Genomic DNA, 13,665 nt, shown 5'->3' on the forward strand with positions numbered 1-13,665 from the left:
TTATATTAGGATTTTTTTTTACAGGTAAGTATTTAGCTTTAAATAGGAATAAGTTATTTAATAAGAGTTAATTTATTTCGTTAGATTTAAATTATATTTAAGTTAGGGGGGTGTTAGTGTTAGGGTTAGACTTAGCTTTAGGGGTTAATACATTTATTAGAATAGCGGTGAGCTCCGGTCGTCAGATTAGGGGTTAATAATTGAAGTTAGGTGTCGGCGATGTTAGGAAGGGCAGATTAGGGGTTAATACTAATTATTATAGGGTTAGTGAGGCGGATAAGGGGTTAATAACTTTATTATAATAGCGGTGCGGTCCGCTCTGCAGATTAGGGGTTAATAAGTGTAGGCAGGTGTCGGCGACGTTGTGGGGGGCAGATTAGGGGTTAATAAATATAATATAGGGGTCGGCGGTGTTAGGGGCAGCAGATTAGGGGTACATAGGGATAACGTAGGTAGCGGCGGTTTACGGAGCGGAAGATTAGGGGTTAATAATATAATGCAGGGGTCAGCGATAGCGGCAGATTAGGGGTTAATAAGTGTAAGGTTAGGGGTGTTTAGACTCGGGGTACATGTTAGAGTGTTAGGTGCAGACGTAGGAAGTGTTTCCCCATAGAAAACAATGGGGCTGCGTTAGGAGCTGAACGCTGCTTTTTTGCAGGTGTTAGGTTTTTTTTCAGCTCAAACAGCCCCATTGTTTCCTATGGGGGAATCGTGCACGAGCACGTTTTTGAGGCTGGCCGCGTCCGTAAGCAACTCTGGTATCGAGAGTTGCATTTGCGGTAAAAATGCTCTACGCTCCTTTTTTGGAGCCTAACGCAGCCTTTTTTTGAACTCTCGATACCAGAGTTAATTTTATGGTGCGGCCAGAAAAAAGCCCGCGGAGCGTTAACAGCCCTTCTACCGCCAAACTCCAAATCTAGGCCATAGTATGGGGACGAAGCAACACAGTGGTAAACCGATTACAAACCAATGGTTTCAAGAGGGAGACATGAAAAACATTGGAGATGCGCATAGCAGGAAGAAGGTCAAGAGGGTAGGCCACAGGATTAACCCGTCTGAGTATTCGAAAAGGACTAACATAACGGGGAGCCAATTTATTGGAAGGCACACAAAGGTTCAAGTTGCGGAAGGACAGCCAAACTCTCTCACCAACCTGGTAGGAAGGTGCGGGCAGACGCCTACGATAAGCCTGGAACTTTTGGCGCTGCTTAGAACGATGAAGGCAATCCTGAATCTGCACCCAAGTGGAACGGAGTTGCCGGAGATACTCCTCCAAAGCTGGAATACCCTGAGACATGAATGAATCGGGCAACAAGGATGGTTGAAACCCATAATTCGCCATGAACGGGGATATCTTGGAGGAAGCATTAATAGCACTATTACGAGCAAACTCTGCCCAAGGTAACAGTTCAGACCAATTATTGTGGTGATCTGAGACATAGCAATGGAGGAACTGTTCCAGAGCTTGATTAGACCATTCCGCAGCCCCATTGGATTGAGGGTGATATGCCGAGGAGAAGGAAAGCTGGATCCCCATTTGAGCACAAAAGGAACGCCAAAATCTGGAGACAAACTGGCTACCCCGGTCCGACACTATCTCCTTGGGTAACCCATGTAAACGGAAGACCTCCCGGGCAAAAATTGAAGCAAGCTCCTGAGCGGTAGGCAGCTTCATCAAGGGAATGCAATTTGACATTTTAGAAAAACGGTCAACCACCATAAGGATAACAGTATTGCCATTGGAAACAGGTTGCTCGACAATGAAGTCCATGGAAAGATGTGTCCAAGAACGCTCACCATTAGCAATAGGTTGAAGAAGACCCACAGGAAGAAGTTGAGGAGTCTTATTCTGTGCACAAACTGAGCAGGAGGCAACATACGCAGCAACATCAGAACGAAGACCTGGCCACCAGAATTGTTGAGTGACAGACCAAATCATTTGGTTCTTGCCTGGGTGACCTGCGGCTTTAGGATAGTGGTAAGTGTGCAAAATTTTCGTTCGAAGATTCTCAGGAACAAAACACTTTCCACTAGGTTTCTCAGGAGGTGCATTGGTTTGTGCAGCCAAGATCTCCTCCCCAAGGGAGAAGTCAAATTAATACGTATGGTAGCCAAAATATGGTCAGGAGGTATAACAGGAGTAGGTACAGACTCCTCCTTGGACAGAGGCGAAAATTGTCGAGAGAGGGCATCAGCCCTAACATTCTTACTACCAGGCAGGTAGGAGACCACATAATTAAACCGAGACAAAAATAGCGCCCATCTGGCCTGTCGGGGCGACAAACGTTTTGCTTCAGATAGATAAGTTAAATTCTTGTGGTCAGTAAGAATGAGCACTGGCACGCTAGTACCCTCGAGAAGATGCCTCCATTCCTTAAGTGCCACAATTATGGCCAGTAATTCCCTGTCGCCAATTTCATAATTGCACTCCGCTGGAGACAATTTCTTAGAGAAGAAACCACACGGATGCAAGGAACGAAAGAACGAAAGGCAGGACAGGATTAGGATGAGCCAGAACTGGAGCGGCAGCAAAGGCAGTCTTAAGACTATCAAAGGCCTTAATGGCAGTAGGTGACCAATGGAGTGGATCATTCTCTTTACGGGTCATGTCTGTGATAGGTTTGACCAAGGAAGAAAAGCTTTTAATAAACTCTCTATAGTAATTGGCGAACCCCAAAAAACATTGAATAGACCGAAGACCAACTGGGCGAGGCCACTGCAGAACTGCAGATAACTTGTCAGGATCCATGGAGAACCCTGCAACGGAGATAACATAACCTAGGAAGGTTACTTGAGTCTGATGGAACTCACATTTCTCGAGTTTACAAAACAGGCAGTTCTCACGTAGTCTCTGAAGAACCCGTGTAACATCAGAACGATGAGCCTCAAGTGTGGGTGAGTGTATGAGGATGTCGTCTAGTACACCACAACACACTGTTGCAACATATCTCATAGGACATCATTAATAAATTCCTGAAAAACAGCAGGAGCATTACATAGGCCAAAGGGCATTACAAGATACTCATAATGCCCGCTCCTGGTGTTAAATGCTGTTTTCCATTTGTGGCCCTCCTTAATCCTAATGAGATTGTACGCTCCTCTCAAATCAAGTTTAGTAAAGACCGTAGCTCCCTTGAGGCGGTCAAAGAGTTCCATAATAAGCAGAATAGGGTAAGCATTCTTAATGGTAAGACGATTAAGACCCCTATAATCGATACATGGTCTTAACTCGCCACCCTTTTTCTTCACAAAGAAGAAGCCAGCCCCTGCAGGAGAGCAGGATTTGCGGATGATCCCCCGCGACAGAGCATCGGCAATATACTCCTTCATAGCACAATTCTCTGCAACAGACAGAGGGTACACCGGGCCCCGAGGAGGAATGGCTCCGGGTTGCAGGTCTATGGCACAATCGTAAGACCAGTGAGGAGGCAACGTACCGGCACGCACCTTATCAAACACGTCTAGGAATTCTCGGTACTCCTCTGCCAATTGAGAAACTGAAGAAGTGCACAAGACTTTAACTGGTTTACGAAGACAAGTGGAAATACATTGCGGGGACCACGACAAAATTTCGGACCTGCGCCAGTCGAGACTGGTATTGTGCTTTTGGAGCCAGGGATAACCCAGAACAACCGGAAAATGTGGAGAGTTTATCACCTGGAACTGGAGGGTTTCAAAATGGAGAGCCCCAACAGCCATGGACAATGGAGCAGTTTCATGAGTAACGAGTGCGGGCTGAAGGGGCCTGCCATCAATGGCCTCAATAGCAAGCAGAACGGACCGAGGCAAAACAGGAATGGAGTGCTTTGATACAAAAACACTGTCAATGAAATAGCCCGCAGCACCGGAGTCAACAAGAGCCTGGGTGACTATGGAGGAGTCCACCCAGGAAAGGACAACCGTGACCAAAGGTTTCTCCTTAAGCGGTTCCGTGGATGAAGATAAACCACCCAAGGTCTGCTCCCGACAGGACCTTAGGTGTGAGCGTTTCCCGGCCGTGTAGGACAAGACTTCAAAAGGTGGCCCTGTAACCCACAATAGAGGCAGAGCCCCTCCCTTCTCCTAAAGGCCCTCTCCGCCGCGGAGAGACGCGTGAATTCCAGCTGCATCGGCTCAGCAGTACCTGGTGACTCGGGACCAGGAGGCATGGGAGGAGAGGGAGGCATGGGTGGGAATGAACACGTAGGAGACAGCAGAACAGGAGGCTTCCGCAAGCGCTCCTTGAAAGAGGGTCTCTCTCTGAGTTTGATGTCAATTAGGATAAAAAAGACACCAATGCCTCGAGATCCTCTGGTAAATCTCTGGCAGCAACTTCGTCTTTAATCGCATCAGAGAGCCCATGAAAGAAGGTGGCAACAAGGGCTTCATTGTTCCAACTTACCTCTGCAGCAAGCGTACAGAACTCAATAGAATAGTGAGCAACAGATCTTGTACCTTGCTGAATGGACATGAGTCGTTTAGCAGCAGAGGAAGAGCGAGCCGGAACATCAAATACCCTTTGAAAGGAGGCCACAAATTCAGGGTAATTTGAAATCACAGGTTTATTAGTCTCCCACAAGGGATTAAGAGCTGTGTCAGAGAGTAAAGAGATGAGAAATCCCACCTTAGCTCTGTCAGAGGGAAACGCCTGAGGTAACATCTCAAAGTAAATGCCCACCTGGTTCAAAAACCCTTTGCACTGAACAGGATTGCCTCCATATCGCTGAGGTAGAGGTGCAGAACCGGACATGCTCCTGGTAGGCATCGGTGCAGCAGCGGAAACCGGAGCAGCCATAACTTGCGGGACACTTTGGTCCAAAAGTGCAGTGCGAGTCAGCAGGGTTTGCAGGGCTAGTGCAAATTGATCCAAGTGGTGATCCTGTTCATCCATCCTGGAAATGATGGCAGGTAAAGGTGGATTATTAGCACCATCAGGATTCATGGCCTTTGCGTAATGTCAGTGTGCCAGGAATCAGACTGAGACGAGAAGTGAAAAAATAATCACACCTTTATTAATAGCAAAAAATAATAAAAAGTCCACAAGTCAAATAACAAGCCAGGAATCAAAACCAGAGCTGGTAGTCAGACGAGCCGAGTCAGGAGCCAAAGCGAATAGTCAAACGAGCCGGAATCAGGAACAAGGAAAACAGCAGAGTCAGGAACAAGCCAGGGATCAGGAACCAGGAAGGACGTCAGGCAGCCAGGTAATACACAGGAACTCTCACAAACAGGTCTGAGACAACGAAAAAAGGCAAAGCATACTGAACAGAGGCCCTTTAAATAAAAAGTGATGACATCACAATTCTGAGACTGCATCCTGTCTCACATGGATGATGCACACCAGTCTGGCCATAAAAGGAAGTGCAGGAATTGAGCAGCATCCCCCACAATGCACCATAGTCAGGAAGACAGGTGAGTAAAATGGCTGCCAGCAGCACATGGCAAACACAACAGAGAAAAAACCCTGACACCCTTATACTTGTTATGTCATACTTTTCCCATTTACTGGTGTTTTCTCTTCTGCCCACAATATACATATTTGGTTAACAGTGTGGGGAATAATATAATTATATTTCACTTGCAAATCCTTCATTATCGTATGTGCTTGAGTGCAAATGCAGGGTTGGATATATTGGAAGCACTAGTTAAAAAAAAAATTATTGGGAAAGAACACAATATTAATATTAAGTTCTTAATTTATCATTCTGTAGCAGACAGGGGTGTACATATTTGCCCCTGTCCGCCCGGATTCTCCTCTGTCATTTAACACTGCAGACAAGCGCTCCTTTGCACGGGCAGGAGTTGTCAATTTCCCCGGTCTCAACCTAAGAGGTGGAGAACAGGGTAGGGAAGCAGCGGTCTGATGACTATAAGAAACAGTGGAGGTATATACGTCCTGGAGAGATATACAGAAATGTGCCGATCTTAAAAACTCTTATCCCTAAAAAGTTCAAATATTAATAACCAGAATTAGGTGGCGCATCAAACGTTGCAATTTCTGAATCTCTTCTAGGAAAATGTAAAATACCCCCAAGTAATAGTGCTCTTAAATGCTGTTGGGTATAATAACATAAGTGTGCTCTCAAATGCTGGTGGGTATAATTTTACCCATCAGCATTTTATTATACCCACCAGCATTTGAGAGCACACTTTTTTATTATACCCTTCAGCATTTGAGAGCACTATTTCTTAAAATGTGAGGATTTTTTACATTTTACTAGAAAAGATTCAGAAATTGCATCAGTTTGTTGCACCGCCTATTTCTGGATATTGATAGCGGTCTGATTACTTGCATTTAAAGGGGGAGAATGGCTTCATAAATCGAGTCCTAAAAGTGGTTTCCTCCTACATCATGTCTGTAGACCACTGGTTTTCCAACCAGTCCTCAGGTCTCCCTAACAGGCCACATTTTCAGGATATCTGAACAGGTCAAATAATCAGCTGATTTTTAAACATGGTTATTTTACCTGCTCTCATCCAAGGTAATCCTGAAAACCTGGCCTGTTGGGGAAGCCTGAAGACAGGTTTGAAAACCAGTGCTGTAGCGGCTATGTTTATATGCACATTTAAAATAAAAACTGCTGAATTTTTGTTTTTAATTCAAGTTAAAATCATTGGGATTTTTAAAAATAAAATGAAAACTTAGTACCATGAATGCTTAAAGGGACAGCAAGGTCAAACGTAAACATTCCTGATTCAAATAGATTATGTAATTTTAAACAACTTTACAATTCACTTCTGATACAAGTTTGCTTTGTTCTCTTGGTATCCTTTGTTAAAGTGTAAATTTAGTTAAGCTGATATGAGTTTAGGAGTGCACCAGTGTATCTTTAGCAGTCTATGGCAGCAGTGTTTGCAACTATAGTATGTATAACATTGCTATAAATATTTTTGTAAACACTGCTGCCAGATGGCTAAAGAAACGAGCATGCTCCTGAGCTCACCTAGGATTTTTCTTTAACAAAGAGAACTAAGCAAAATGAATGCAAAAAAAACCATAAGTTGGGGAGGGCGTGTCCACGCATTGACTCTGTGAGGTAGTACTTTCTGGAGATCCAGATGAACCTTAAATATTCCGCCGATTATTGATTTTATTTTACAGCATCTATACACGAAAAGTTCATTTTCAGGTTCACTGCATCTCGTGGATCCTATAGCTATTTTATTTGCTATATTTTTGATTCCGGAGTCACAGAACAGACATCCGAGGCCTATAGCAGCAGCTGGGGAATTTTTATTATGGCCCAATATCGAATATTCAATACTCGTTGTTGGGTATATCCCTCATCCCGTTGACAGCAGAAGAGGCGGGGATAATAGTTAGAGAGCACTATTATATACCTGATTCTTCTATACTTTTTAAATAGCAGTTGCTCCAATAAATATATCAGAACTGATTTTTATGTTATCTGTTTTCATCTTCATGGCAAGCACATTGCCTTTTCTTTAACAGATGACATACTTTAATCACCTTAAGGCCCTTAGATAACTGGTCAGTCCATTATATCCTTATTTACTGTGACCTAGATTTGGAGTTTGGCGTTAGCCGTGAAAACCAGCGTTAGAGGCTCCTAACGCTGGTTTTAGGCTACCGCCGGTATTTGGAGTCACTCAAAATAGGGTCTAACGCTCACTTTTCAGCCGCGACTTTTCCATACCGCAGATCCCCTTACGTAAATTGTGTATCCTATCTTTTCAATGGGATCTTTCTAACTCCGGTATTTAGAGTCGTGTCTGAAGTGAGCGTTAGACATCTAACGACAAAACACCAGCCGCAGGAAAAAAGTCAGTAGTTAAGAGCTTTCTGGGCTAACGCCGGTTTATAAAGCTCTTAACTACTGTACTCTAAAGTACACTAACACCCATAAACTACCTATGTACCCCTAAACCGAGGTCCCCCCACATCGCCACAACTCGATTAAATTTTTTTAACCCCTAATCTGCCGACCGCCACCTACGTTATACTTATGTACCCCTAATCTGCTGCCCCTAACACCGCCGACCCCTATATTATATTTATTAACCCCTAACCTGCCCCCCACAACGTCGCCTCCACCTACCTACACTTATTAACCCCTAATCTGCCGACCGCAAAGCGCCGCCACCTACGTTATCCTTATGTACCCCTAATCTGCTGCCCCTAACACCGCCGACCCCTGTATTATATTTATTAACCCCTAATCTGCCCCCCTCAACGTCGCCTCCACCTGCCTACACTTATTAACCCCTAATCTGCCGACCGGACCTGAGCGCTACTATAATAAAGTTATTAACCCCTAATCCGCCTCACTAACCCTATCATAAATAGTATTAACCCCTAATCTGCCCTCCCTAACATCGCCGACACCTAACTTCAATTATTAACCCCTAATCTGCCGACCGGAGCTCACCGCTATTCTAATAAATGTATTAACCCCTAAAGCTAAGTCTAACCCTAACACTAACACCCCCCTAAGTTAAATATAATTTAAATCTAATGAAATAAATTAACTCTTATTAAATAAATTATTCCTATTTAAAGCTAAATACTTACCTGTAAAATAAATACTAATATAGCTACAATATAAATTATATTTATATTATAGCTATTTTAGGATTTATATTTATTTTACAGGTAACTTTGTATTTATTTTAACCAGGTACAATAGCTATTAAATAGTTAAGAACTATTTAATAGCTAAAATAGTTAAAATAATTACAAATTTACCTGTAAAATAAATCCTAACCTAAGTTACAATTAAAACTAACACTATACTATCAATAAATTAATTAAATAAACTACCTACAATTACCTACAATTAACCTAACACTACACTATCAATAAATTAATTAAATAAACTACCTAGAATTAACCTAACACTACACTATCAATAAATTAATTAAATACAATTCCTACAAATAAATACAATTAAATAAACTTGCTAAAGTACAAAAAATAAAAAAGAACTAAGTTACAAAAAATAAAAAAATATCTACAAACATTTTTACAGGCAAAAGAGCTGAACTTCTTGGGGCATGCCCCGCAAAGGGCCCTGTTAGGGTAGGGCATTTTTTATTTTGGGGGGCTTTGTTGTTTTATTAGGGGGCTTAGAGTAGGTGTAATTAGTTTAAAATTGTTGTAATTTTTTTCTTATGTTTGTAGATATTTTTTTATTTTACAGTTAAAATATGTATAATATTCATCCACATATCAGTTGATACCTTCTACATTGTTTAATATGTTTTTCTAATAGAGGATTTTGAATTTGAAATAAAGAAGCATTCAGTAAGTATCAGTGTTGTAATGTTTAGAATAGTCTTGATCATTACTTTAATTACACATTTTACTGCATGGATAAATTTGATTTGGGAAGTATGGATAGACTCACATTCTTTATTGGGGTTAGTATTCCCCCTTCCCATGTACTCTCTCTGATAACATTCAGCTGGTGTGTGTTTGTACGTGTGATATTGCTAGATCGGCTACCTGGAGCTATATATGTGAAGTAGTAGAACCCAGAATGTGTTTTAAGGCACTGTTTGGCATATTAGCCCTGAGTCACAGCATTTATGGGATCCTTGTTGTACAATGCTGCCTGACTTATGTGCTCCTGTTGCCTTACTTCCCTCTTTCACTCTAAAAACTAGTGCAGGGGGGCTATTTATTGTTTGTGCCTGTAATGTCTTTCTCTGCCGTTTCTGTGACTGCTTTACTTCCCCTTTAGACACACTACCACTACAAGTATTCACTACTGTATAAAATTGAATTTCCCATTATCTTGCAATATAATACAATGCTTGGGTGAGATATCAGCACTTTGTATCCACTGAGTGTATATGTACAGTATGTACTAGGAGTTTTGTATGTGGAATAAAATAGACAGTCATTCCTGTTTCACCAGACAAAACTGGGACCATAGTGTCTCAAAGGATTGGTTGTGCCCCCAGGACCCAGTTACCCTGCACAGGTCTATGGGGTCAAGGATTGTAGTTTTACATATAATCAAGAGACTGAGTATCACCACAACAATCTTACTTTTCTTTAACTGTTTTAATTATTTGATAACCATAATGTACATTTGTTATATATAAAAATATAAATTATATGTGTATGGACTATACAATATTCACATCATGTGTATACAATTACTACATTTATAAATATTTACACTATGTATACCAATGAATTAGTGCATAGCAAGAGTCACAGACAGTCCACTCTTAGGTCACTTAAATGTAGATGTGGCTAGATAGAAGGGCGCCTCTCGTATCCAGTTAATGACTTCCATTTCTCATCCCCCTCATCCTCCTCAGGGCAGCATATGCTAATGTCATCTGTCGAACTTCCTTGCTGTGAATTGTGGCCTTCCATAAGCTGTACTAACAGGATGCCCTCTTCTGCAGACTCCCTTCCCATTAATCTTATAGAGTTTAGGTCTATATTTGGGTTTGGATGGATATTCTGGTCCTCAGAGATTCTTTTGTAAATTGATGGAGCCTCTGATATATGAGGGTTAGAATCTTCACTATACTCAGAACTTCCTCCTGTAAAGTCTTCATCCTCTTTCTCTAAATCAGGATACGGATGAAGCTTCTCCAGGAAGCCATTGCACTCATACCCCTTAGAAGGTGCACCAGAGAATTCCTTGTCCAAATCTTGTGTAACTAGAAATAGAGTATCCAATGGTATTTGCTCCTCAAACTCTAGCAGCACATGGGGGGAATTAAAAGGCAGTTCCTGCAGAGAATGAAGGAGAAATTATGGGAAAGAAAAAAGGAAATATGAGGAAAAATAGAAAGGCTTGAAAAGAGGGAAATTCTAGAAATCTTGTAAAGAAGGATGAAACTTAGTCAAATGGTCTATAGAGTGTGAAGAATTGATGACAGTCTCAATAAGGGCCCGATGATCTAAAGCTCTCCGCTTAGGTAAGATGATATAAGAAGCCTCGCCACTACAATAGGGCCCCTGAAAAAAAAAATAGTAACACAAATTTTATATTGAGACATGTTTATGTTGCATTAGTTTTCTTTGTGTGAAGGAGAAACTCCTACATTACAATATAAGGTCTAAAAAAAAACCCAAAGGTTTTGTGTGATTTCTCTCCATGCCGACGAGCTTTTGATCATCAGGCCCTACAAGAGCATAAGAAAATTCCAAAGAATTAGAATTCTGCTAAAGATAGTGTACAGAATGAGGGACCTTGTCTGGAGACAACTAAAAGAATTAGATAAATCCCAATATTACAGGAGACAGGAGCACCAAATTGCTGGTAGCATTAAATGTACTGAAAAGCAGTCCACTATATGAATATTTTTTAAAAAAAAGATAACTCTGAAGAAAACAGTTATGAGCTGAGAAACACATGCGACTAGATTACGAGTTTTGCATTATGAGGGGTGCGGTGCTAAAGTTATTGTCACCGCTCACTTACCTACAGCGCTGGTATTACAGGTTTTCCTAAACCCGGCGTTAAAAGACAAGAAGTGAGCGTAGAGCAAACTTGTGCTCCATACCGCACACCAATACCAGCGCTGCTTAAGTGAGCCAATAGAATGTGAGCTCAATCCTATTGGCCAATCAGCCGTTCAATCCTAAATTCAATCCTAATGGCTTGCATCAGCCAATAGGATTTTTTCAATCTTAATTCTGATTGGCTGATAGAATTCTAAGGGACACCATCTTGGATGGCGTCACTTAAAGGAGCCTTCATTCATCGGGAGTCGCCGTAAGAAGAGGATGCTCTGCGCCGGAAGTCTTGAAGATGGACCCGTAGAAGATGCCGTCTGGATGAAGACTTCTGCCCGTCTGGAGGACCGCTTCTCCTGGCTTGGATGAAGACTTCTCCCGGCTTCGTTGAGGACTTCTTGCCGCTTCGTTGAGGACTTCTCCCGGCTTCGCTGACGATGGATGTCCGGTCTTCTAAACTGTAAGTGGATCTTCAGGGGTTAGTGTTAGCTTTTATTGGGTGGGTTTTAGTTTTAAATTAGGGACTTTGGGCTGCAATAGAGCTAAATGCCCTTTTAAGGGCAATGCCCATCCAAATGCCCTTTTCAGGGCAATGGGGAGCTTAGTTTTTTTTAGTTAGGGTTTTATTTGGGGGGTTGGTTGTGTGGGTGGTGGGTTTTCCTGTTGGGGGGTTGTTTGCATTTTTTTTACAGGTAAAAGAGCTAATTTATTTGGGGCAATGCCCCGCAAAAGGCCCTTTTAAGGGCTATTGGTAGTTTAGTTTAGGCTAGGGTTTTTTTTTATTGGGGGGGGGCTTTTTTTCTATTTTGATAGGGCTATTAGATTAGGTGTAATTAGTTTAAATATCTTGTAATTTTTTTTAATTTTATGTAATTTAGTGGGGTTTTTTTTGTAATTTAGGTATTGTATTTAATTTAGTTAATTGTATTTAATTTAGGTAATTTATTTAATTGTAGTGTAAGGTTAGGTGTTAGTAAAACAGGTTAGGTTTTATTTTACTGGTAAATGTGTATTTATTTTAGCTAGGTAGTTAGTAAATAGTTAATAACTATTTAGTAACTATTCTACCTAGTTAAAATAAATACAAACTTGCCTACAGGTAAGTATTTAGTTTTAAATAGGAATTATTTAGGTAATGATAGTGGGTTTTATTTAGATTTATTTTAATTATATTTAAGTTAGGCGGTGTTAGGGTTAGACTTAGGTTTAGGGGTTAATAAATTTAGTATAGTGGCGGCAACGTTGGGGGCTGCAGATTAGGGGTTAATAAATGTAGGTAGGTGGCGGCGATATTAGGGACAGCAGATTAGGGGTTAATAATATTTAACTAGTGCTTACTATGCAGGAGTGCAGCAGCTTAGGGGTTAATATGTTTATTCTAGTGGCGGCGATGTCCGGAGCGGCAGATTAGGGGTTAATAATTTTATTATAGTGTTTGCGATGCGGGAGGGCCTTGGTTTAGGGATTAATAGGTAGTTTATGGGTGTTAGTGTACTTTTTAGCACTTTAGATATGAGTTTTATGCTACGGCTTTGTAGTGTAAAACTCATAACTACTGACTTTAGAATGCATTACGAATCTTGCGGGATAGGATGTACTGCTCACTTTTTGGCCTCCAAAAAAAAGCTTGTAATACCGGCGCTATGGAAGTCCCATTGAAAAACAAAAGTGTGTGGGACAGCTATACCTACAAGACTCGTAATAGCAGCGGTAGTGAAAAAGCAGCGTTATTAGCCTTAACGCTGCTTTTTTACTCATAACGCAAAACTCGTAATCTAGCCGATAGATTTTTAAATGTTTTTATTTAAATTTAACAGTATCAGCTCTACACCATTTTGGAGCCAATTCTGCTGTTCCTGGAACTTTGCATATTGAATCAGTGTGGTGTGATTCACAGAGGTCTGCTTCATAACAAGTTTGCTGGTGATTAAGCTAGCAGGGAGGAGGCTGAGATGTCCCTGGAGGTATGCTCTTTTTGTGAGTACAATTTCACCTGCTGTTTAAATTTGTTTTTTTATTTACTTGTCTACACTATGACGTGCCTCTGTCTTCTCTTTGTTCTTTTTAGAATCCTGTATATAACAAGTCCTGTGGATGCTTATCCAGGGAGCTGCCTACTGTGGATCTGAAGATTTTTTTCTTTATGGAAATTTTTTTAAAGGGACTATTTAATGTTCAGTGTTTTTTATTTTATTATGTTCAATAAAATGTTATGGTTTCCTTTTTATTATGAATTCATG

The 13,665-nt window shown here is 41.2% G+C and overlaps 1 protein-coding gene across 2 annotated transcripts in view; it reads right to left on the bottom strand.

Annotated features, from left to right (window-relative positions):
• Positions 1 to 9,990: 9,990 nt before the first annotated feature.
• The window catches only part of LOC128645719 (uncharacterized), an 84,026-nt gene continuing 80,351 nt past the window's right edge, over positions 9,991 to 13,665 (bottom strand). For both annotated transcript variants that reach the window (XM_053698926.1, XM_053698927.1), the window contains exon 8: positions 9,991 to 10,696. In XM_053698926.1, the coding sequence (XP_053554901.1) occupies positions 10,205 to 10,696 (492 nt within the window). In that variant the 3' untranslated portion in view covers positions 9,991 to 10,204. The remainder of the gene's footprint in view (positions 10,697 to 13,665) is intronic.

Source organism: Bombina bombina, chromosome 1, assembly GCF_027579735.1.
Source record: "Bombina bombina isolate aBomBom1 chromosome 1, aBomBom1.pri, whole genome shotgun sequence".
NCBI lineage: Eukaryota > Metazoa > Chordata > Amphibia > Anura > Bombinatoridae > Bombina > Bombina bombina.